The 25,860-nt window shown below is 44.5% G+C and overlaps 1 protein-coding gene across 3 annotated transcripts in view; it reads right to left on the bottom strand.

Moving 5' to 3' along the window:
* The window catches only part of PLPP1 (phospholipid phosphatase 1), a 144,787-nt gene that overhangs the window by 51,950 nt on the left and 66,977 nt on the right, over positions 1-25,860 (bottom strand). For 2 of the 3 annotated variants that reach the window (XM_038765440.1, XM_038765443.1), the window contains one exon: positions 11,917-12,197. In XM_038765440.1, the coding sequence (XP_038621368.1) occupies positions 11,917-12,197 (281 nt within the window). Of the gene's footprint in view, positions 1-11,916; positions 12,198-20,533; positions 20,686-25,860 lie in introns of all 3 variants that reach the window. The other variant, XM_038765442.1, reaches the window with a different exon arrangement.

Raw genomic sequence — 25,860 nt, 5'->3', positions numbered from 1 at the left:
AAGGCAGAAAGGGCAAACCTTTGAAAGCTATTGAAAAGTTCCAGCTGTATTAACCTCGACAAGGTAATTGGGATGATAAGGCTAGGCTAAGAAACATTTTATTAAACGCCTTCGACTGCATTAGATGCAGCTTCCAAACTAAGACCAAGTGTCTGCATTTCAGGAAGCCAAAGGGAGTGGAGATGATTGTGTAAGAGCAGGCATGGGGGTGAAAAAAAGAATCGCAGAGACAATAGACAGTGAGCAATAAATCAGCTTCACAGAAAGCAATCCCCTCTATCAATCCATCATGGGTGCAAAACACTGTACTAACTGCTTGGCAGAGAACAAAACAACGATCCCCAAGTAGCTCACAGTCTACAGGGAGGGACGGACGTAAAAACAAATTACCGATGAGAGAAATCGAAACTGCTTAGGACTGAGAAACTCTCTCCTCAAAGTGGTTTTCAAAACTTTGCCTTCAGTGAAGGATCTACCCTGAACCCAGTAATCTCTGTGGCTGCTGGCAATGTTTCATACTTTATCAAATGCACACGGGCAAATGTTGTCGGGCGGCAGTAGCACACAGTCAAGCCTCCCCTTCAGGCACACCCCACAGATACGATTGGATTATGTTCCTTGAAATTGTGGTCTTCTGGCGAAAGGCTGTATTTCCGATACACTTCCCTGGAATAGATTAGGACCCATTCCAGAGCCTCTGGGAAACTAGTAAGAGATTCCTTTACGTGCTGCATGCTGTAACGTGAAATGTCACTAAGCTATTGTTTATGCTTTGTTAAACTGATCCAAAGCACAACATCACAACATGAACTGAATGAGGAGTTATACTGTGATTATGAGGCTTCACGGGAATCTGCATAGGTAGAGAGGGTTGTTTGGCTGGTGTGGAAGGAGTCTCTCAGCTTCAGTGAAGAGTTTTTCCAAATTAGAGGCCTTCTTCTCACTTTCATCAAAGTACCTTGGAGCCGGCCAGCTCCTCATCACCACCTCTTCCTTTTTCCTTCCAATATTTCTGTAAGCTCACTCACTTTCTTGAAAATCACGGCAACGCTTTTCAAGCCCCTAACTGGCCCGTGTGGAAGAGAGACCATAACTTCTTTATTTGTCTCGGTATCTTGCATTGATGCAATGGCTTATCAAAGTTCGATGAAGTCCTCATTTGGATGGTGATTCCTCTGAATGAAGTGCGATTAACTCATTGACTCACCTGGATATTCACCCCAGACCCACAGGATTTACGTGCCTATCCTTTCGTTCATTCAATTCATTCAATTGTATTTATTGAGTGCTTACTGTGTGCAGAGCACTGTACCAAGCGCTTGGGAAGTACAATTCAGCAATAAAGAGAGACAATCCCTGCCCACACCAGGCTTACAGGGTAGAAGCTTATACTTATACTATACTCACTTATACTCTATTTCCCCTGTATCTAATTTATTGCAATGTCCGTCTCCCCCTATAGAATGCAAGCCTCTTGTGAGCTGGGATTACATCTACCAACTCTATTGCGTTGTGCTTTCCCAAGCACTCTGCACATGGAAAGCGTTCAATAAATACCACTGACTGATCAACATCTGCACCACCCACGTCTAAATGGGATCGTGTCTACCAACTGAAATATACTGTATTCTCCCAAGGTCTCAGTACAGTGCTCTGCACACAGAAAATGCTCAGTAATTGCGATTGATCGAAGGAATGAAGTTGCCTCCTCATCTCGGCAACTTTTTCCAGTTATCGGCCGAGAGGGTCTCTTCGACGCTTTGAAAATCTGACACAATCTATGATATTTTCCCAAGATCCATTCATTGGTGATTGCTTAATCCGAGCCCGTGAAAAGGGAGGGGTAAAGAATTTGCTTACTTTTAGCACCTGGTGATGGATGGGTCTGAAGACTTGGGCTTTTACGTGAGATAAAGAATCCAACAACAATTTTTGCATCATAGAGTTATGTCTGTATAGCTCTTGCTCTAAATCAAGAATACTACTACTACTACTACTAAAAATAATGATAATTGCGGTATTTAAGGAATAATAATAATAATTGTGGTATTGGTTACGCTGTATGTGCCAGGCACTGTACTGTATTAAGCTGTAAACTGCACTAAGCACTGGGGTGGATACAAGCAATCTGGGTTGGACACAGTCCCTATCCCACACGGGGCTCACAGTCTCAATCCCCATTTACAGATGAGGGAACTGAGGCACAGAGAAGTGAAGTGACTGGCCCCAGGTCAGTCAGCAGACAAGTGGAGGAGGCTGGATTGGAACCCGTGACCTTCTGACCCCAAGGTCCGTACTTTATCCACTATGCCCTACTGCTTCCTTACTAAGTGCCTAAGTGCTTACTGTGTGTCTAGCACTGTACGAAGCACTGGGGTAGATTCAAAATAATCTCACATCCCTGTCCCACATGGGACTCACACTCTAATTCTCAATGGTACTTACTGAGCACTTAATGTGTGCAGAGCACTGTACTATGCGCTTAGGAGAGTACAATACAATGGAGTTGGTAGACACACTCCCTGCCTACAAGTAGCACGCTTACAGTCTATAGCAGGAGACAGACATTAAAATAAAAATTACAGACAAGGGAAATCGTATAAGGATATTCACAAAAGTACTGTGGAGAATTACAAAGTGCTTAAGGGGTATTCAGGTTAGTGCGTAAGCAACACAGAGAGGAGGACAGAGGGGGAAAATAAGGGCTTTGTCAGGACCAGTGACTTGTGACCTTTGGATGTTTGATATTCGCCCCACCCTCAACCCCACAGTACTTGTGTACATATCTTTAAATTACATGTCATAAATTATTTATACTAATGTCTGTTTCCCCCTCTAGGCTGTAAGCTCACTGCGGTCAGGGAACATCTCTGCCAAGGCTGTTGTACTCTGCTCTCCTAAGTGCTTAATGCAGTACTCTGCACACAGAAATCATTGCAGCAATCAATGGTATTGATTAAGCATTTACTACGTGCAGAACACTGTACTAAGTGCTTGGCAGGCTACATATAACCGAATGAACAGGCACGTCGAGCACTTAATAAACACCACTGATTGACTGAGGAAGAAATGAGGCAAAGAGAAGTTAAGTGACTTGCCCAAAGTCACACAGCTGACAAATGGCGGAGTTAGGATTAGAACCCATGACCTCTGACTCCCAAGCCTGGGCTCTTTCCACTGAGCCACTGTATTAAGCACTTGGGAGAGTACAGTGCTTAGAACAATGCCTGGCACATAGTAAACGCTTAACAAATACCATAATTATTATTATCATTATGATTATCATTATGATTATTATTATTACAATGCAACAGAGTCAATAGATGCGTTCCCTTGCCCACAACAGGCTTACAGTCTCTGTTTCATTTGTTCCACGTAGACAGTCGAACTGGATAATCTGGGGTAGGGAAAGGGAGAATTCACTTTGGGGCCTAAATGATCCAGCTTTGTGGATAGTCCATTAAAAGATCTGTTTGCATGTTACACTCTTCATTATGATGATGATGATGGCATTTATTAAGCACTAACTATGTGCAAAGCACGGCTCTAAGCGCCGGGGAGGTTACAGGGTGATCAGGTTGTCCCACAGGGGGCTCACAATCTTAATCCCCATTTTACAGATGAGGTAACTGAGGCCCAGAGAAGTGAAGTGACTTGCCCAAAGTCACACAGCTGACAGGTGGTGGAGCTGGAATTTGAACCCATGACCTCTGACTCCAAAGCCCGGGCTCTTTCCACTGAGCCACGCTGCTTCTGCCTTGCCAAAGAGAAGATGCAACACTAACATAAGTCATCTGACCTACCTTCAACCTTTAACCTGGAGCACTCTGACCATATTTTTATAGGCAGGTGCTTTCTTACATAGTGCCAGCTGGTTAAAAAGCTTGTGCTTTATCAGCGGGAGGCTTCCAGATAACCCACCCCAAGCAATGGAGCACTTTGCCCCGGCTCAGAAGCTTCAACCTCAGACTCTAGACTGAACTTTGCTGAGGGCAGGGAACACGTCAGCTCCTTCTCTCATATCGGACTCTCCCGACCATCATCATCATCATCATCAATCGTATTTATTGAGCGCTTACTATGTGCAGAGCACTGTACTAAGCGCTTGGGAAGTACAAATTGGGAACATATAGAGACAGTCCCTACCCAACAGTGGGCTCACAGTCTAAAAGGGGGAGACAGAGAACAAAACCAAACATACTAACAAAATAAAATAAATAGAATAGATATGTACAAATAAAATAAATAAATAAATAGAGTAAAAAAATATGTACAAACATATATACATATATACAGGTGCTGTGGGGAAGGGAAGGAGGTAAGATGGGGGGATGGAGAGGGGGACGAGGGGGAGAGGAAGGAAGGGGCTCAGTCTGGGAAGGCCTCCTGGAGGAGGTGAGCTCTCAGTAGGGCCTTGAAGGGAGGAAGAGAGCTAGCTTGGCGGATGGGCAGAGGGAGGGCATTCCAGGCCCGGGAGATGACGTGGGCTGGGGGTCGATGGCGGGACAGGCGAGAGCGAGGTACGGTGAGGAGATCAGCGGTGGAGGAGCAGAGGGTGCAGACTGGGCTGGAGAAGGAGAGAAGGGAGGTGAGGTAGGAGGGGGCGAGGTGATGGACAGCCTTGAAGCCCAGGGTGAGGAGTTTCTGCCTGATGTGCAGATTGATTGGTAGCCACTGGAGATTTTTGAGGAGGGGAGTGATATGCCCAGAGCGTTTCTGGACAAAGATAATCCGGGCAGCAGCATGAAGTATGGATTGAAGTGGAGAGAGACACCAGGATGGGAGATCAGAGAGAAGGCTGATGCAGTAGTCCAGACGGGATAGGATGAGAGCTTGAACGAGCAGGGTAGCGGTATGGATGGAGAGGAAAGGGCGGATCTTGGCAATGTTGTGCAGCTGAGACCGGCAGGTTTTGGTCACGGCTTGGATGTGAGGGGTGAATGAGAGAGCGGAGTCGAGGATGACACCAAGGTTGCGGGCTTGTGAGACGGGAAGGATGGTAGTGCCGTCAACAGACCACTCAGTACGGTGATCTGTGCACAGGAAGCGCTCAATAAATACCATCGATTGATTGATTAGATGCTCCCTTTCCACTTTTTACGAGTCGTCTACACTCACTGCCTCGAATTCCTCAACACCAACGCTCTCCTAGATCCCCTCCAATCTGGCTTCTGTCCCCTACGCTCCACCAAAACTGCCCTCTCAAAAGTCACCAGTGATCTGCTTGTTCCCAATACCAATGGCTCCTACTCTATCCTAATTCTTCTCGACCTCTCAGCTGTCTAGAAGGGGAGGGGGTTGTCCACAGTGTTGAAGACAGCTGAACACTGTGGACAACCCCCTCCCCTTCTAGACTGTGAGTCCATTGTTGAGTAGGGACCGTCTCTATATGCTGCCGACTTGTTCTTCCCAAGCGCCTAGTACAGCACTCTGCACAGGGTAAGCGCTCAATAAATATGATTGAATGAATGAATGAAGCCCACATGGTTTATTTTCTAGAGCCCTGAGCGGGGCAGGTAGAGGGGAAGGGAGAGGAGGAAAGAGGGCTAAAGATGGGGCCTCTCTCCCAGAAGAGACACCCACCTCCTCCTCCCCTCCTATCAGTCAGTCAAATGTATTCATTGAGTGCTTACTGTGTGCACAGCACTGTACTAAGCAGTTGGGAGAGTACAGTACAACAGAGTTGGTAGATACATTCCCTGCCCACAATGAGATTACAGTCTAGAGGGGGAGACTGACATCAACATAAATAGATTTCAGATATGTACATAAGTGTTGTGGGGCTCAGGTGGTGGGGGAATGAATAAAGAGAGCAAGTCAGGGCGACGTGGCGGGGAGTTGAAGAAAAGGAAAAGGGGGCTCATGAGTTGCCACATCCTTTAACCTACTGGCCGCACGTGAGCACACGGCCAGGGAGAAAGGGGATTAATAATCTACTGGAGGGCATGTCTTCCGCAACACACCGGGGACAAACCCACTACGGGTCGACATTAGAATCCCACCTGAACTATTGCTTTGGAATATGTAATTCTCCGTGGCTCATCTGGATGGATTCATTTCCAGTTGTCAGGAAATCAAAAAGATGACTGGAGAACAGCTGCCCAATTCTCTGCTGATCCGAGGGGCCTTCAGCCCCCACTTTATATGTACACATATATATATATTTATATACATATGTAAGGTGAAGGCCAACGGGAACGTTCCAAGCTCTGGGGACTCACAATTGAACTGCTCTGTTTCACAACCAGATACACATTGTATCTGACTTAGAAATGAGATCTTATGGGAAACAGAGGGGCTTTTCCTTCATTTGAATATCGAACATCTGTAAATGCCATTGTAAAATCCTATAAAACTTAAGCCAAGCCTTTAAGTTCACAGGCCCCACAGCCAAACTGTTGCAACGGGAGGGGTAGCATCCCTTATTGAACGTAGACAAAGACCAAAAGAGGCCCTGTTCCTTGCCTCACACTTCGGCAGGCAGATGTTCAGGGAGCTGGGATTTCACTCTGCCCCAACACTTCACAACCCTGCTCCTGAAAAGATCTGAAGTTGAGCAACTCTTCTGGCAGCATGAGAAACCATCCACGGTCAAGGAGTGGGCTCCTAATCCATCAACCGATCATATTTACTGAGTTTACCATGTGCAGAGCACTGTACTAAGCTCTTGGGAGAGGACGCAGAGTTGGTCATCACATTCCCTGCCCACAACGAGTTTACAGTCTAGAGCGGGGGTCAGACGTTAATACAGCCAAATCATGGCTATTAAGTGCTGTGGGAGTGAATGAAGAGGGTGCAAATCTAAATGCCAGGGGGGAAGAGACGGGAGTAAGGACCAACCAAATCTCTCTCGCCCTTAGACTGTGTTTCCCTGAGGGACAGGGACTGAATCTAATGGGATTCTACTGGATCTAACCCAGCACTTGGTAATAATAATTATTCATTCAATCATATTTATTGAGTGCTTACTGTATGCTGAACACTGTACTCTCTGCCCTACCTCCTTCCCCTCCCCACAGCACTTGTATACATTTGTACAGATTTATTACTCTATTTCTTTTACTTGTACATATTTACTATTCTATTTATTTTGTTAATGATGTGCATATAGCTTTAATTCTATTTGTTCTGATGATGTTGACACCTGTCTACACGTTTTGTTTTGTTGTCTGTCTCCCCCTTCTAGACTGAGCCCGCTGTTGGGTACGGACCATCTCTATATGTTGCCAACTTCTACTTCCCAAGCGCTTAGTACAGTGCTCTGCATACAGGAAGTGCTCAATAAATACGACTGAATGAATGTACTAAGCACTTGGACAGTACAATTTGGCAAGCATTTGTTAAGCACTTACTACGTGCCAGGCACTGTACTAAACACTGGGGTGGATACAAGCAAATCGGGTTGGACGCTGTCCCTGCCCCACGAGGGACTCACAGTCTCAATCCCCATTTTACAGATGAGGAAACTGAGGCCCAGAGAAGTGAAGTGACTTGCCTAAGGTCACACAGCTGACGAGCGGCAGAGCCGGGATTAGGACGCATGACCTTCTGACTGCCAGGCGTATGCTCTACTACGCCATGCTGCTTCACTACGCCATGAGTAGCGCTTAGTACAATGCTCTGCACATAGTAAGCGCTCAATAAATACGATTGATGATGATGATGATGATGAGTGCTTGGCACATAGAAAGCGCTTAATACCACAATTATTACCACCACCGCCTCCAAGGACACATCCTCCTTACCCCCCACCGGGCTACGAGGAACCCGCATCCATCAATGGAACCCGAATCCCAGCTGGCTTCTGAAGGTTGGGGCTCTCCTCTTCTCCCAGAGCAGTGGAGAAACTCAGAATTAGCTCCAGATGAGCGGGAAGAGGAGAGTGGAGGCAGGGAAGGAAGAAAGAAAGGAAGTGGGAGAAGAGTTCACACCGTCCCTGCAATAACCCCACCGTCTCACCGTAGAGGAGATACCCTTCATCCCCAAGGAAACAGCTGTGGGGCAGTTCAGGATTTCGAGCAGGAAAGTGCCTTCTGAGGTGTGGAGGGCATAAAGTCCTCGGGAAAGAGGACGGCAGGGTCTCCAGAGAAGTAGCGTGGCCTAGTGGATAGAGCACAGGCCTGGGAGCCAGAAGGACGACACGTCTGCTGTGCGACCTTGGGCAAGTCCCTTCGTTTCTCTGGGCCTCATTCCCTTATTCGTAAAATGGGGATTAAGACTGGGAGCCTGAAGTGTGTGTGTCCAACCCAATTTGCTTGTATCTCCACCACCCCACCCCTAGCACTTAGTACAGCGCTTGGTACAGAGTAAGCACTTAAATACCACAATTATTATTACTACCAGAAGAAATCTCTAACGGAGCACTTACTTTATGCCAAATCGAAAGGTCAAAGAAAGAGAGACGCTCACAAATACACTTCCCGTCCCTCTTCTTCCATCACTTAAATCGTAAGCTCCAGTGGGACAGGGACTGTGTCCGACCTGCTTATCTTGTATCTCCCTCAGCGCTTAGTACAGTACTGGATGCTTAACAAAATGTGACCATCAAGTGCTTAGGACAGGGCTCTGCACACAGTATGCGCTCTATGAATATCACTGATTAATTATTTTGTACTGATGAAACCCTGGTGTTCTCCTTGCTAAGGACAGAGTCTTTGACTTTCTGCTGATAGACCTGGATTCCATCCTCCACACAGCTCTTTCGCCGAACTCTGGGGCCACCATTAAAAGTGCATCACGCTAGTCTTGACTTCAGTTTTCATGCTTTAGTTGATGTAGGGGCAACCATCATGGCCACTTGCCTAGTTTGTGGGGCTTCGAAGGGGATGAAATCATGTTGGTAAAGTACTTTAAGCTTGCTGGAGGCTTTAAACACTGTTAGCCTTATTATAGTTGTGGTGCTAACATTCCTGAATATCAGCTTCAGAATCAAAGAGGCCAACTGATTACATTAGTGCCACTTTCTTGATCATTAAAAATGAAAGCTGGGGCAGTGTTACTGGGATTTTTCTAGTCTCCCTGCCATACCCCTTGAGACTCAAAAAGCTGGGGATAAAAGTCTCTTTCAAGTAGTCCTACCAGCTTTGGCATACTTTATAGGAGGTCTCCGTTCAAATGACTCTATCTATGAAAAATTGAAGTCTAATGGTGCCCACTCACTATTCTGTAAATCAAGTTTGGCGAACAGCTGCAGTGCCTAATTCAGTAGTTGTTCTCCTCCAGTATTTTACCTGGTCTCATTTCCCTTCCGATTTTTTAACGTATTCCTTTACCGCCCATCTGAATTTCTCCCTCACTTCTCCTTTATATAATTATCTGGCAATGCTGACACATGAAAAGTTTATAAATCAAATTGGAAGCAAGGAAGCGTTCTTGACTATCGCATGGAGTACGCCGTAATTTTTCAACCATTCCCTCTGCTTAGGTACATATGATCTTCAAAGAGGACTTCGTTGTTTTTTCCCTCTAACTCCTTTCACCATCTGGGACAAAACGGCAACTCAGTAGCTCAAAAAATCTATTTCTGATCTTCCTTTATCCACGAATGTTTTCGAAAAAGTGGGAGTTTAACTTTTTAAACCACCTGGCTTGGCCATTGGCTTCCTACCTGGAGTTGGCAGACCGGCAAGACGTGCAGGTCAAGAAGCCAATTTTACACTTTCTGGAATGGAGAAATAAACATGGGGTTCTTCTGAGGGAGAATTCCATCCAACAAACCGCCACCTGGAGCAAGCTCCAGTTCAAAAGACAGAGGCCTCAGTTGGCCAAAATTCAGGATTACCATGAATAGACATGCACTGGAAAGCCGGGCCTGGCACTAGAACGAGACTGTCACCCTACACTTTATCGCTCTAAGGATTAAATTGTGGTTTATCTGTGCTGTTTATCTAACAAATACTATACATTCTGCTTTTCATTTTTTTTCAACCAGTCTTGAAGAGAACGTACACTGTATTCCAAAGTAAATGCCAAGTTCGGCTCTCTGACAGCAAGCACAATTCCAACCAGTTGCAGTGGGAGCTATAAATGCTTATCTGAGGGCAGAACTTGGCCTTAATTTCATATTTTTCTGGTCTTAGTGGGGCTTGTTAAAGGGAAGCCTAGCACTTTAACAGAAAGCTAGTAGGAAAAACTGGCAGACACGGAATATGACGCAGGAAAGATCTGAATTCCTTCGAGTTCATTCTCCAGTCCCATGGTCCAAAGGAAGTTAAAATCCATGAGGAAAAAAAAAAACCCAAACCCCTAAAACAAACCGCTCTCTTTTCCATTACCACAGAGTTAACTCACAGTATAGGTGATACTCCTGACACTCCGATCCTGAATTTAAGAACATACATTCTGAAAGAAGCCTTTTGTGAGAATCTAAGCACTTTCACCAACTGACAAAAGCTCAGCTCAGAGATTAACACTAAAGGGAGGAGAATCACTGATGACCTAGCAACCCTAAAATGTTGGATCCATTCCATGGCAGGATCCTATGATGATTTGGTTAGGTTATTAACATTGCTAATCGCTCGCTGTTCCCTGTTACAAAACTTATCAGAAGGAGGGGGATGGGAAATACTTCTGAGTTTTGGTTTGACATAATCTTGAAGGCTTTTCTTATCTAGTGGGCAGATTGGATGGACAAATACAGATATGATATAAATACAGGATAGCTATATAAGTAGAATCCAGAAATAACATGCTGGATGTGCACATAGATGAAGGCAGGAAGACTATTTTAGGACGGATTGGCATGCTATGTGAATCTAGATGAATCTGGGAAGGCTTCCTAAAGGAGATGGGCTTGGAAATTAGTTGGAAAGCCTGAATAGGTTCAGGCAGTCCTAGGCATGAAAACTATCAGTACAGGGTGGGATGTGGGAGACAGAAGTCTTAGAGAAGGGTAGCAAATAGGTCTGTCTGACAGTCAGAGAGTTCAGGTAGAGATAGAGGGAAAAAGGGGAAGGGAATGGGTGGGCTGAGGTAAACTGGGGAAGATCCAAAGACAAGAATTGATATTTCAATCCAGCTGGCAATGGCATTTATTGAGCACTTACTGCAAGCACCGCACTGTACTCAGCTCTTGGGAGAGTATAACAGAGATGGTAGGCACATTTCCTGCCCACAAGGAGCTTACAATCTAGAGGTGGTTACAAACGTTAAAATAAGTTCCGGCTATGTACGTAAGTGCTCTGGGGCTTAGGGTGGGGGATAAATTCATTCATTCATTCTATCATATTTATTGAGTGCTTACTGTGTGCAAAGTACTGTACTAAGCACTTGGGAGAGTACGGTATAACAATAAACAGACACAATCGATGCCCATGATGAGCTTACAGTCTAGAGAATGGCAAATGCTTACAGGATCCAGATCCTTCAGGGGCACAGGAGACACAGAAGGGAGAGGGAGTACGGGAAAATGAGGGCTTGGTTGGTGAAGGCCAATTCAGTGGGAGTCATTGAATGGCTCCAAGAAGGGTGGTGATAATAATAGTAACAACTGCGGTATTTGTTAAGCGCTTGTTATGTACCAGGCACTATACTAAGTGCTGGAATAGATACAAGGCAATTGTGTTGGACACGGTCCCTGGCCCACACAGGGCTTCCAATCTCAATCCTCAATTTACAGATGCGGGAACAGAGGCCCAGAGAAGTGAAGTGACTAGTCCAAGGTCCCACGGCAGACAAGTGGCAGAGCCAGGATTAGAACCCAGGTCCTTCTGACTCTCAGACCTGCAGACTAGGCCGTGCTGATCCTCAGCCTTAAGGGCCTCCTCGGCCAGTGGATGAGGAAGAAAACGAAACCAAGAAAGGAAGAGAGGAGTCATTCATTAGTGCCCCACCTTCAGGGCCAGCCTTTAGAACTTGGATCGCACAGTTAAACTTCAAAGCAGCCGCCTTAAATACCTACAGAGAAAAGAGACTCACCTTCCTTCGTTGACTTTGACGGAATTCCCTAGGCAAGGGAAGTTTTCGATGTAACCTTGGCTGCAGTTGATCTTGTCCCAATCCGGCTGGCAGACGGCCAGGAAGTGGGGCCGCAGCCTGCCGATGGAATACTTGGCGATGTCCGTCAGGGACTGGCTGGCGGCCGCGCCGAACACAAACGTCCCGATGGCTTTGTAAATAGTGGCTATGTAGTTATTCCTGACAAAGGAGTTCGAGTGCAAATGGTTATAGTAAACAGATAATGCCTCTCCTAGAATGATCTGAAAGACACAGAGATGGAGACAGAGAGACAGGTCAACGGTTGAGGAATTTCGACAAAGCTCAACACACCGAAAAAGAGAAGATTTTGGTCATGTTAAAAAAAAATGCATATTTCAGTCAGTCAATCGATTTATTGAGCGCTTAGTCTGTGCAGAGCACTGTACTAATCACTTGGGAGAGTACAATAGAATAGAACAGACATGTTTCCTGCCCACAACAAGCTCAAAGTCTAGAGGAAGAGATAGACACTAATATAAATAAATTACGATATATAAACTGTTTCTAGTTTCCAAATTATCTTTTTCTTAGAAATACTTTCTAAAAACCCACACTTTATTGACAGTCCATTCAGGAAATTGCCTCAGACAGGGATGGTTGAGCAAACACCTCTTTTTTTTTTCCTTTTTAAATGGTACTGGTTCAAGGAAAAAAACCATTAAAAATGCCATTAAAATACCATCAGAAGCCTCCTTAAGAAATGAGATTCCTATTTACGCTCATTTTCTTTCTATCGTTTCAAAAGCGTGGATTTAAAGAAGTTCAAATGGGAGGACAGTGGAGATGGAGACCCTGAAATTCTTGAGAAATGAACTTTCCCACACTGCCCCGCTGGAGAGCCAGAGAAAGCATGCTGCTTGTGAAACACATTTCGTACTGCATCAAGATCTCATTAGCTCTTAACCTACTTCGGAAGAAAAGTCTTCCCTGGGCCAAAGAGACAATGGGGAGGAGGCGAAGGGAATTCATGACCCAAAATAAAGGGCCCCAAGTCTTGATTGCCATGTCAAAGTTCCAAAGGGCATTTATGAACTGGGTGTACCCTTCCATGAGATTTTGACACCCCGCTTCCTCCAAGAAGTTTTCATAAAACATTTGGCAAAAACCATTCTTGGTGCTTCCCCTCCTTAAAAAAAAATCTATTTTTCTATGAATATCTTTCCCTTTATATTTCACACTGTCTTTGGCAGACCTAAAGGCAGGTTTATTCAAAGCCAACAATTCAGTGAACTTTCCCAGATGTCCATCTTTAAAAATATTATTTTTTTGGAAATTGTCAGTCACCACAGGAAAAGCTTCAAGGGGAAAATGGAACAAGACATTGGAAGCAATAGACACCTCAATTAAAACAAACCAAAACCACATGCTCCTAAACTATTATAATAGGTTTCAAGTCAAAACTCCCCAATTCTTGAAAGGTCAAGGCAAAGAGGTTAAGAAACGAGGCAAAAAAAAAAAAATAGAGGTTGGCAAAAAAAAAAAAAAATCAAATTGTAACTGCTGTGATAAAAAGCTACAGCCTTGCTACCCATAGCAAAAACACACAACAGAGTATCGATAAAGAATCAATAACTCGTGAAAGCTGAAAAATTGTCTGCAGAAAACCTACCCTCCAAATGTTATCGGAGGGCGGGCGGGGGGGCAGCAGGGAAAAATATAGGGTGGCACCCCCATCTTCTACAGTTTGGAGAGTTTCTGGAGATGGCACCTCCCTTCAAGGCCCTTCAAACATGATTCAGTCTTTCCCCACTACTGGCAGAAAATCTTTGCCATTTCACAACAAAAAAAAAATTGGTCTACCATGACCTAGATTGCTTGTAAAGCTAATTTGCCTGTAAACAATGGAAAAAGAGAAGGAGGGAATCAAAAGGAGTGGTATGGAACTCTCGCCTGGGCATGTGTTGTTTCTGCTTTCCTTTTCCACCTTTAAAATATGAGGAATGATTATATCGAAGCTATTTATTTCAGAATGGGCTTTCCAGTGCCTAAGTGATTTCTTCATCATAAGTTCTCTGGTGGCCTAATAGCTCAAGAGGGTTCCTGAATCTTCCTTATTTCCAGGAAGTAATCAACATTCTCAAATCATGTCGGTAACACTTTAGAAAGGGGGAAGGTGAGAGGAGACTCACTTCTTACTACTTCTTGGCAGGCAATAAAAATGGCTATAAGATTGGAAAACCGGGTTTAGGAGACTTAGAGAATCAGCACGGCCTAGTGGAAACAGCATGGATCTGTGAGTCGGAGTCAGTCAATCGTATTTATTGAGTGCGTATTGTGTGGAGAAAATTGTACTAAGGACTTGGGAGAGTATGATATAATCTAACAGACACATTTCCTGCCCACAAGGAGCTTCTAGTCTACAGGGGGAGAAGACAGAGAGCAATATAGATACATAAATTACAGATATGTACAAAAGTGCTGTGGGGCTGGGAGTGGTGGTGAATAAAGACAGCAAGTCAGGGCGACGTAGAAGGGAGTTGAAGAAAGGGAAAAGGAGGCTTAGTCTGGGAAGGCCTCTTGGAGGAGATGTGCCTTCAACAGAGCTTTGAATGCAGGGAGAATAACTGTCAGGTATGAAGAGGGAGGGTATTCTGGGTCAGAGGCAGGACCTGGGCTAGGGGACGGCGGCGAGAGAGACAAGACTGCGGCACAGTGAGAAGGTTGGCATTAGAGGAGCCAAGAGTGTGGGCTGGGAGAGTAGTGAGATGAGGTAGAAGGGGGACAAGGGGATTGAATGCTAATGGTGAGGAGTTTCTGTTTGATGTGGAGAAGAATGAGAAATACTGGAAGTTATTGAGGACTCAGGAAACATGGCCTGAACATTTTTCTAGAAAAATGATCCGGGCAGCGTAGTGAAGTATGGACTGGAGTGGGAAGAGGCAGGAGGCTGGGAGATCCCTGAGGAGGCTGATGCTGTGCACACAGTAAGCACTCAATAAATATGATTGAATGAATGAATGAATGATGGAGTGGGTAATCAAGGCGGGATAGAATAAGTGATTGGATTAGAGTGGTAGCAGTTGGATGGAGAGGAAAGGGAGGATTTTAGCGATGCTGTGAAGGTGGAACCGAAAGGATTTAGTGACGGACTGAATATGTGTGTTGAATGAGAGAGAGGAGTCAGTGACAACACCAAGATTATGGACTTGTGAGACAACTACAGTGATGGGAAAGTCAGGGGAGGGCAGGGTTTGGGTGGGAAGATAAGGAGCTCTGTTTTGTTAAATTAAGAGGACCTGGGTTCCAATCCCAAACTCTGCCACTTGTCTGCTTATGACATTTTAGAAAAATCGCTTAATCTCTCTGTGCCTCGGTTACCTCATCTGTAAAATGGGGATTATGACTGTGAGCCTCATGTGGGAGCTGTACTGTATCTACCCTGATGAGCTTGAATCTACCCCAGTGCTTAATACAGTACCAGGCACATAGTAACCACTTTGCAAATATCATTTTTAAAAAAAAGGAAAAGAGAGCACTTGGCCCAGAAAAAACACCCTAAGGGGTGTTTTAATAATGGGTTTTAAGTATGCGAATGGATTTTACTCGGAGTGAACAACTATTCTCCCTCTCCACAGGGGTTAGGAAAGAGGAGCTGAGCTCACAGTACGGCAGTGAAAGGGCTATCACAATGGGTAGACGGTGTGGATGGAATTCTACCAAGATCCAGGAAGACAGATGAGACGGCTTCCTGAGGTTTTCTCTAACCCTGTGATTCCTGACGGCAAGGACTCTCAGGATTTGGAACAGGGCAGTATTGTGGAAGGTTACCGGGTCTCTTTCCTCCAGCCAACATTAAGAAGATGACAAGCTGTGGGGCTATAAAGATGGAGTATGGGGAGAAGGTGTACTAAAATCTCTTCTCACCTACGATACACAAAGTATTTTCCTCCCCAGTGGTCGCTGAGTCCTCAACACTATCCAATGAATGACACAAGAAAGGGGGCTACTGAAGAACAAGGAGGAATGGGGCTTCATCCGGGATGGAACGTGCCTAAAAACGCTGTTATATTATACTCTCCCAAGCGCTCAGTACAGTGCTCTGCAAACAGCAAGGGCTCAATAAATACCATTAATCGACTGTTGAGAAGCAGCGTGGCCTAGAGGAAAGAGCACGGGCATGGGAGTCAGGAGACCTAATCCTGGCTCCATCACATAGCTGCTGTGTGACCTTGGGCAAGTCACTTAACTTCTCTGTGCCTCAGTTCCTTCATCAGCAAAATGGGGAATACTTGCTCTCCCTCTTACTTAGATTGTGAGCCCCATGTGGGACTTGATTATAATAATAATAATAATAATGGCATTTGTTAAGCGCTTACTATATGCTGAGCACTGTTTTAAGCACTGGGGTAGATACAAGGAAATCAGGTTGTTCCACGTGGGTCTCACAGTCTTCATCCCCCTTTCCTGGATGAGGTAACTGAGGCACAGAGAAGACAAGTGACTTGCCCAAGGTCACACAGCAGACAAGTGGTGGAGTCGGGATTAGAACCCATTATCTCTGATTCCCAAGCCCGGGCTCCTTCCACTATGCCACACTGCATATCCAAGAGGCCTTCCCAGACTAAGCCTCCCTTTTCCTCAGCTCCCCCTCGACTCGCTCCCTTTGCTCTCCCCCTCCTGCCCCACAGCACTTATGTATATATCTATAATTCTATTTATATTGATGCCCGTTTACTTGTTTTGATGTCTATATATCTATAATTCCATTTATTATATTGATACCTGTTTACTTGTTTTGACGTCTCTCTCCCCGCTTTTAAGCCCGGTGAGGGCAGGGATTGTCTTTCTTTTATTGCTGAATTGTACTTTCCAAGCACTGAGTACAGTGCTCTGCACACAGTAAGCACTCAATAAACACCATTGAATGAACTGAATGAATGAATGAACGAATCTTGTGTCTACCCAGTGCTTAGTATAACGCTTGGGATATAGTAAGTGCTTAACAAAAGCCACAGTTATTAGCAATCAATAAAATCGTATTTACGGAGAACTTACTATGTGCTGAGCACTATACTAAGAGCTTGGGAAAGTACAATACTACACAATTGGCAGACACGTTCCCTTCCCATAACTAGTTTATACTCTGCTATTATTATTATTAGATTGATGATGACAATCATCGTAGGCAGGGGTTGAAACTGAGGGAAGCAGAATACTAGGAAATGGAAAATTCTGATGGGGACAAAAAGGAATTTTTTTTAAATTTGATATTTCTAAAATTGTCCATTTAAACAGAATGCTGACATGTCACCCACATGAATCTCTTTTTTCCGTGTGGACAAATTTAAAACCGTAAAAAAAATATCCAGCTCAGTATCCTGTTTCTATCAACGGCAACAGGATGCTTGGAAGAATGATAGGAGGGCATTAATCCTCATGTTTAGGGATGTGCCGCCTATCACCCATCAAATTCTCCACCTTCACTTCCCCGCTACTAATCCATTATGAATTCATCCAAACCCCTTGTGTCTGCTGCTATTTTCTGCCTGCATAACTTCCTGTGGTAATATATTCACCACCCAACTTATGAAGAAGTGTATCCTTTTGTTTGTTGTGAACCTTAACCCAGAAGATCTTGAACCAAATTTGTCCCTAACAGAATATGTTCTTTTGCATAATGTCAAAGCACTTAGTACAGTGCTTGGCACACAGTGAGTGATCAATAAATACGACTGAATGAATGAAATGCATTTTGAAAGAAATTTGATTTTGAAATAGGAACTGAGCAACAACGAATAGCTAGCCTTTGTTTCTTTTACTGTGCATTTGTAAGCCCAGGGATGTTACCTAATTTAAAATACTTTAACGTATGAAACAGTATTTCAATTGTATTGTAAAAGATTTTAGCCATTCTGAACGGTTTTAAAATTCTGTCTTTTGTTCTTCACCTAGCCCAGAGAGCACCAATTTCTGACACTGAGCTGACAAAAAGTACTCGGTCACTTGGGACAAATGGTTCAAATAGAATTTTCTTAAATTGGAGGTGTTATTTTTGAAAAGTATGACTGTTAAAATTAACTCTCGAAATGGCCATGTTTATATTTGATAGCTCGCCTTCCCCTACTCTCAGCCACCACCAGCTGACCTATCCCCGGGGCAGCACCATATTTTCAATATTAAACAACCTTCATTTATAATGAAGGAAAAAACAACCTAAAATGGCCTATTTATATAAAAGCATATTTACTATGGTGTGATTATCCACAAGAGGTGGGGAAAAAAGCTCCCATTCACCTATTACAACACACATGCATGCCTAAAAATAGGGCTTAATTTGTCGTGTTGTTTTCATAACTACTAAAAATCCCGAGGAAGCAGAGTTAGTTACGGATTTTACTGGGGCTTTGTTTCCTTCACGGCAGTCTCCTGAAACCATTGAATCAAACACGTTCTACTCAGGGCAGCAATGAAATCAAGTCTCTCCCCCACCTCGCCTTAGCCTTCGATGACAAGGTCTTGAAGACACACACACTTGTAATTCTAATATTTTCAAAATAAATGTATTGAGAAACAGTAGTCCAGATTGTGAGCTCGCTTTTGGCAGTGAATGTATCTGTTTGTTGTTATACTGTCCTCTCCCAAGCACTTAGTTATGAGAAGCGTCTCGGCCTAGAGGATAGATCCTGGGAGTCAGAAGGTCATAGGTTCTAATCCCAGCTCTGGCACTTGTCTGCTGTGTGACCTTGGGCAAGTCCCCTCACTTCTCTGTGCCTCAGTTCCCTCATCTGTAAAATGGGGATTAAGACCACGAGTCCTGTGTGGGGCAGGGACTGTGTCCAACCCAACTATCTAAAGTACAGTGCTCTGCACACAGTCAGTGCTCAATAAAAACAAATGAACGAATGAATCTTGTATCTACCACCGTGCTTAGAACAGTGCCTGGAACATAGGTAAGTGCTTAACAAATACCATAATTATTATTAGTAGCAGTAGTAGCAGCAGTACAGTGCTTTGCACACAGTAGGCATCAATAAATACTATTGAATGAATATGTTAAAATGTAAATATAATAATGATGGTATTTGTTAAGCACTTACTATGTGCCAAGCACTGTTCTAAGCACTGGATCTAATACTACTGATGAATTACCATCTGCCATTCCCACTGGGAGACTCGATCACTATCCAGATAAAGTCAAATTTGTGCTCTGCACACAGGAAGTGCTCAATCTATTTATTTATTTATTTATTTTACTTGTACATATCTATTCTATTTATTTTATTTTGTTAGTATGTTTGGTTTTGTTCTCTGTCTCCCCCTTTTAGACTGTGAGCCCACTGTTGGGTAGGGACTGTCTCTATATGTTGCCAACTTGTACTTCCCAAGCACTTAGTACAGTGCTCTGCACACAGTAAGCGCTCAATAAATACGATTGATGATGATGATGACTGAATAAATGAAGCACTTGCTTTATAGTGATTGAAACTGTATCTACTTTCACTGGATGAAGCACATTTCGATGGAAAAAATGTGATCCTAAGCCTCATCTTTTTTTTTTTTTAACATTCTTTGGCATGGAGAGGCGGTGTTGGGTAGAGGAAGAGAGCCGGCCTCGGAGCCCGAGGACCTGGGATGGAGGCCGAGCTCTGCCTGCTGTGTGTGCTTGGGTGAGTCATTTTGTGCCACAGTTTCCTCAAAGGACAGTCCAATGCACAGTAAGCGCTCAATAAATATCACTGATGATGGCAATACCTGCCTTTCTACCTACCTCACAGGTTGTTGTGAGGGCAAAAATGAAGTAATGTGAGCGTACTCTGGGGAAAAAAGTGTTATACAAAAACCAACGTATTATTACATTTATTCTAAGGAGCCGAGTTCTCTCAGTGTCTCAAGGTCCTCCTTCGTTAGGAAATTAGGTGCTTGCAGTCCAGGAGGGGGCTATGAAACACGCCACAGCAGGGTAGATGAAATTGATGTGGCAACACGTTCAACGCGCCTAGATGTGTGAATTTTGTATCAAACAACCCGGGAGTAAAGGGAAGGAGCATGGCCTAGTGGATAGAGCACAGTCTTGGGACTCAGAAGGATCTGGGTTCTAATCCTGGCTCCTCCATTTGTCTGCTGTGAGACCTTGGGCAAGTCATTTAAATTTCCTGGGCCTCAGTTACCTCACCTGTAAAATGGTGATTAAGGATGTGATCCTCATATGGGACAGGGACTGTGTACAACCTGATTAGCTATTTTCTCCCCCAGCCTTTAGAACAGGACTCGACACATAGTAAGCGGTTAACAAATACTATTATTATTATTACTAAGCCTGGATGACGGGAAAATTTGGCTCAATACGTTCACCAAAGTAGCCCACTCCAACTATCACTAAAAATCCTTGGTACCCAAGGCTGATGGCTTTAACCACGGTAGGGATTACATCTACCAATGCTATCATAGCGTAGTCTCCCAAGCGCTCAGTACAGAGCTCTACATACAGTGTGCACTCAACTGAGACCACTGATTGATCGATTAACCGATAACAAACTCATTCACCCAAACTACTAATATGAAACAACGGCCCACACGCAAAAAGTGATGTGCTTGGAGAAAAGTAGGTTTAACTTACAATGAGCATATTGAATGGAATGATTATCCCACCCAATAACTTATATGAAATGGTGTCTTCTTTGTAAGGGTACTTGATGGACTCATCGTTACAGAACACTCCTCTTTTGAATGGGGCATGTCTTGAGGTGAGAATTGCAAAGGGCAATCCAGCTAGCAAAAGGAATAAATACAAATATCATTAAAAAGGAAGTGGCACAGCTAATGGCATGAGTATCCGAGGGGGTGTGCTGGGGGAAGTAGTGGGAATTAAAGAAACGGAAGACGACACACACAAAGGGAAAGAAGAGAGCATGCAGTAGCGAGTTGGTTGGTGTGGAGAGAATGCTGGGATCTCATTCCTCTGGAGAGAAGGCTCTAGGCATCCCTCTTCAGAAAATTATACAGCCTTTTGGCTGTTCCTCCCCACGGAGCTGAAATGGATCGGAGAACCTCTTTTCCCATGGTTTGGTTGGCTACTCTGAGACACTTCATCCTACCTACCTCCCCGCCTACGATCTACTTGTCTCCCCCCCACCCAGAGATTCTTTGGGAGTTCTTATCTGCATTTTTTCACCTTGTTAAAAACAAAAAAAGACCACAGAGAACAGAAATGAGCCACCCTAAATACAGCAGCACCTAGACCCAAGGCTCCACTGACCACATCCTGACCTCTAAAGGCTATGTTTTTAAGAGAAACCTAAGAAACGGAGCCCTCCGTAAAAGCTCCGTCAGAGCTCGATGGCAGGTTCCACTCGGTCATTTCATCTTTTAGCAGAAGGGACGAAGGCGAAGAACCCAACCTAGCATCGCCTGCACAGTGGCTAGAATCTCCATCCTGCAGAAATGCATCTGTTTTTGTTTTCTTTCACCATTCATCCCACCTTGCACAACACCCACAACGAGTCACACGAGAACACCCTTCGTGCAGACAAGATGACTTGGGTTAAACACAGGGAGAGATGGACAAAATGGCCAGTCTCCTTATGCATGGGCCCCAACTTCCTTATCTAGAAGAAGCGGTTTGCCAGCACCGAGGAACATCGAGAAATTTGTCTGTTAGCATTCGCCTTCTGCTTAATCTCCTTAACTAGCAGTTAAGTGTTTTTTAATTTGTACGCCTTCTCCCTGCACATCTTGATTTTAGATTCACCAAAACTATTTATACAATAATGGTATGGTTGAAAAGAAAATCTTATGGTAACAGACTAACTTCACAATAGAAAGAAAATTAGGAAAATCAACCCTCTACTGCGATTAAAATCCAGGTGCTTTTTTTTTTTTTTGAAGTTTTCTTAGAAGAGTAATATACGTCCATCGATAGCTATGGAATTAGCTCACTTTCATTTTTAGGCTCTGATTGGGTTTCTCTCCTCTGGACTCCCTACCGCCAAAAAGACAGTTGTAGCAAATGACTCAAAGTTGTAGTATTAATAATATCGATGATGGTATTGGCTAAGCTAAACACTATGTGCTAAACTCTGTATGAAGTGTTGGGGTAGAAACAAGTTAATCAGGCTGGACACAGTCCCCGTCATCTTACTATCAATGTCCCCTACTGAAACCCAACGGAGGAATGAGAAGCAGGATGGCCTAATGGATACAGCAAGACCCTGGAAGTCAGAAGGACTTGGGTTCTAATCCCAGCTCCGCCACTTGTCTGCCTTTTGACCTTGAGCAAATCACTTCACTTCCATGAGCCTCTGTTACCTCATCTCCAAAATGGGGATTAAGACTATGAGCCTCATGCAGGACACTGATTGGGTCCAACCTGCTTGGACTGTATCTACCCCAGTGCCTGGCACATAGTAAGCGCTTAGCATTACTATAAAAAAAAGGAAAGAATCTCCTCAGGAGACTACACAAAAGACATAAAGGAGGACCAAATGAGCACTCACTTTCCACTATCACTTTAGACAGAGACTTCCTCATATGATTTAAGGATTAAGCGACCAAAATGCCTTGCTGTTCTCAAGTTCGAATATTAAACTTCCTTGCGGTCATAGAGAAGCAGTGTGGCCTAGTGGATAGAGCGCGGGCCTGGGTTCTAATCCTCACTCTGCCACTTGTCTTCTGTTCTCTGTGGCTCAGTTTCCTCATCTGTAAAATGTGGATTGAGACTGGGAGCACTATGTGGGACAGGGACTGTGACCAACCCAATTACATTGTATCTACCCCAGCGCTTAGTACAGTGTCTGGCAAACTGTAAGTGCTTAACAAGAACCACAATTATTATTATCTCTGCTGGACTCTTACTAAAGAGAGGAGGGCAAACCGAGTTAGCATTTTGCCAAATTCCTTTGAGGGGAAAAAAAATTCCTAAGGGCCAGAGCCAATATATAGGGAGAAGAAGCAGGTGGGTAGGGAATGAGGGATGAGGTTGAGGATTGAAGGATGGGGGAGTGAGGGTAATGGGAGGGTAGGGGTGGGCGGTTAGCAAAGCACATCTGCTGAAACACTACTGCAAAAACAACTCAACCATGTGTCCTGTTGGAAATGGGTCACATCTGCCCTCCTGCTACTACTGGTGTCTGAGCCATGCTCACCCAGGCGGTGCTAGGCCACAGAAGGGGTTTGCCAGGATTTTCATGAATCAACTGGCCAACTGTTCATTCATTCATTCAATTGTATTTATCAAGCGCTTACTGTGTCCAAGGCACTGTACTACGCGATTGGGAGAGTACACTGCAACAAACGGACACGTTCCCTGCCCACAACGAACTCACAGTCTAGAGGGGGAGACAGACGTTAATAAACATAAATTAATAAATCGTGCAACAGAGTTCCCTCTTTAGGACCCTTTCTCTTGTGTTCTGCAATCTCTGTGGAGGCCCCAGCCTCTTTCAACTCAAGGGAAACTCTGCTCCGGTGAAAAGGAGCATGCTGAGTTACCGGAGAGACTGAATGGCTTTGGCTGTTATCCTGTTATCCTGATTCCCTGCGGGTTGACCAAAGTGGTGAGTGAAACAGCACTCTGCCTAGCTATGTGACATAACAATAATAATAATAGTAGTGAGAAGCATTTATGTGGCAAGCACTGTACTAACCAGTGGGGTACATACAAGATTATCAGATCCCACATGGGGCTCACACATTCTAAGTTGGAAGGGGGACAGATACTGAATCCCCATGTTACAGATGAGGGAACTGAGGCCCAGGGAAGTTAAGTGACTTGCTCAGGGATGCACAGGTCTCTCCACTAGGCCACGTTGCTTCTCATCCCTGTTTCACTTTGGGTCAAAGGAGGGCAATGAGAATACCGTACTCTCCCAAGCACTTAGTACAGGGCTTCGCACATAGTAAGTGCTCAGTAAATGTGATTGAAAGAATGAATGAATGGACGTGAATCTGGCCCAGACAGTAATAGTAATAATAAGAAAAATTAACTGCGGTATTTGTTAAGTGCTTACTGTGTTCCAGGTACTGTATTAAGAACCTGGTTAGATACAAGCAAATAGGGTTGGATACAGTCCCTGTCCCACATAGGGTTCCCAGCCTCAATCCTCATTTTCCGGATGAGGTAACTGAGGATCAGAGCAGTGAAGTGACTTGCCCAAGGTCGCACAACAGACAAGTAGAAGAGCGGGGATTATTCATTCATTCATTCAACCGTATTTATGGAGCACTTACTGTGTGCAGAGCACTGTACTAAAAAACCCTTGACCTTCCGATTCCCAGGCCTGTGCTCTATCCACTATGCCACACTGCTTCTTTTGCCCAGCAAACTCCCTCAGGGCTGGTTTTATTAATAATAATAGCAATAATAATAAGAATTCTGGTATTTGTTAAGCGCTTACTGTACACCAGGCACTGAACTAAGCACTGGGGTAGATGCAAGGTAATTGGGTCGGACATGGTCCCTCTCCCACACTGGGTTCACAGTCTTAATCCCCATTTTACTGATGAGGTAATTGAGGCCCAGAGAAGTGAAGTGACTTGACCAAGGTCCCACAGCAGGCAGATGGCGGAGCCAGGATTAGAACCCAGGTCCCTTTGATTTCCAGGCCCGTGCTCTATCCACTAGGCTACCATGACTCCTGGGGTGACTTTTCTGCCCCCCTCTGCTTGGCCACCAGCGTCAGCTGCTTCGGGAAGGAAGCGGTCCCCTCGGAGTGACACGCGATGGAGGTGTGACTTCTCTGGGAGGCATTTCCACCATTAGACATTCCACTCCTTTAAATCAGCCCCATCCCCAGATGCGATCCCAAGAGCCTCTGGTCTTGGGCTCAAGGTGTTGTGAGGTAACTAATCTGCAAGACACAGTCGCTGTCCCATGTGGGGCTCACAATCTCGATCCCCATTTTACAGATGACGGAACTGAGGCCCAGAGAAGTGACTTGCCCAAGGTCACACAGCAGACAAGTGGGGAAGTCGAGATTAGAACCCATGACCTTCTGACTCCCATTCTGTGCTCTATCCACTATGCCACGCGACTACTATATAACCTCTGAAAGGACCGTGATGTGCGTTTTTATAAAAATCCCTCTTGGCAATGTCAACACTGATAAATGGAATACTGACAGTCTTGCTTCTTGTTACCTTTCTTTGAAAATAAGGAACTTTGCTCCAGAACCAAGAGGAATGACAAAGCAAGAATGCACTGAGCCAAGGCTTGGTTGGAAAATGTCATGACAAGTCAACCGAATATTGCCCTGGATTATGAATAATTAAAACTGTGGAATGTTGTAACAATTCATACACGTCTAGTTGGTTCTCCACCCTCTGCATCAACATTGTAATTCAACTGGTTTTGCCTAGGCCAGACCCTTGCCACGATTTATCCACATAGTATTCTGGTGAGTCAAAATAGATGAGGCTGCAAAAATAACTATGGAGTTACATACTTTTCCTCCTGCCGTTCCCCTGAGGAAGCATTTCTCATCTTCGCTTCCATCTGTCCATCAAGAGATGATACAAAACACTGAGGTCCTGAGACAGTCTTTCCTCCAGAAGACCAGAATTCATATAAAATAGCTCTAAAACATAAGGGGAGTAGGCCTCTCTGGCATTTTTCTGTCCCAATAATGATAATAAGAACTGAGGTATTTGCCAAGTGCCAGGTACTGTACTAAGCATTGGGGAAGATACCAGATAGTCAGGTTGGGTCCAGTCCCTGTCCCCACATGGGACTCAGAACCTAAGCAGGAGGGAGAACAGGAATCAAATCCCCATTTTACAGATGAGGAAACTGAGGCACAGAGAAGTTAAATTATAACAATGGCATCTTAAACACTTATTATGTGCCAGGCACTGTACTAAGCACTGGGGTGGATACAAGCAAATCAGGTTGGATACGGCCCCTGTTCCATATGGGGCTCACAGTCATTCATTCATTCATTCATTCAATCG

This window comes from Tachyglossus aculeatus, chromosome 23, assembly GCF_015852505.1.
Source record: "Tachyglossus aculeatus isolate mTacAcu1 chromosome 23, mTacAcu1.pri, whole genome shotgun sequence".
Lineage (NCBI taxonomy): Eukaryota > Metazoa > Chordata > Mammalia > Monotremata > Tachyglossidae > Tachyglossus > Tachyglossus aculeatus.
This window is presented reverse-complemented; position numbering and strand designations above follow the sequence as displayed.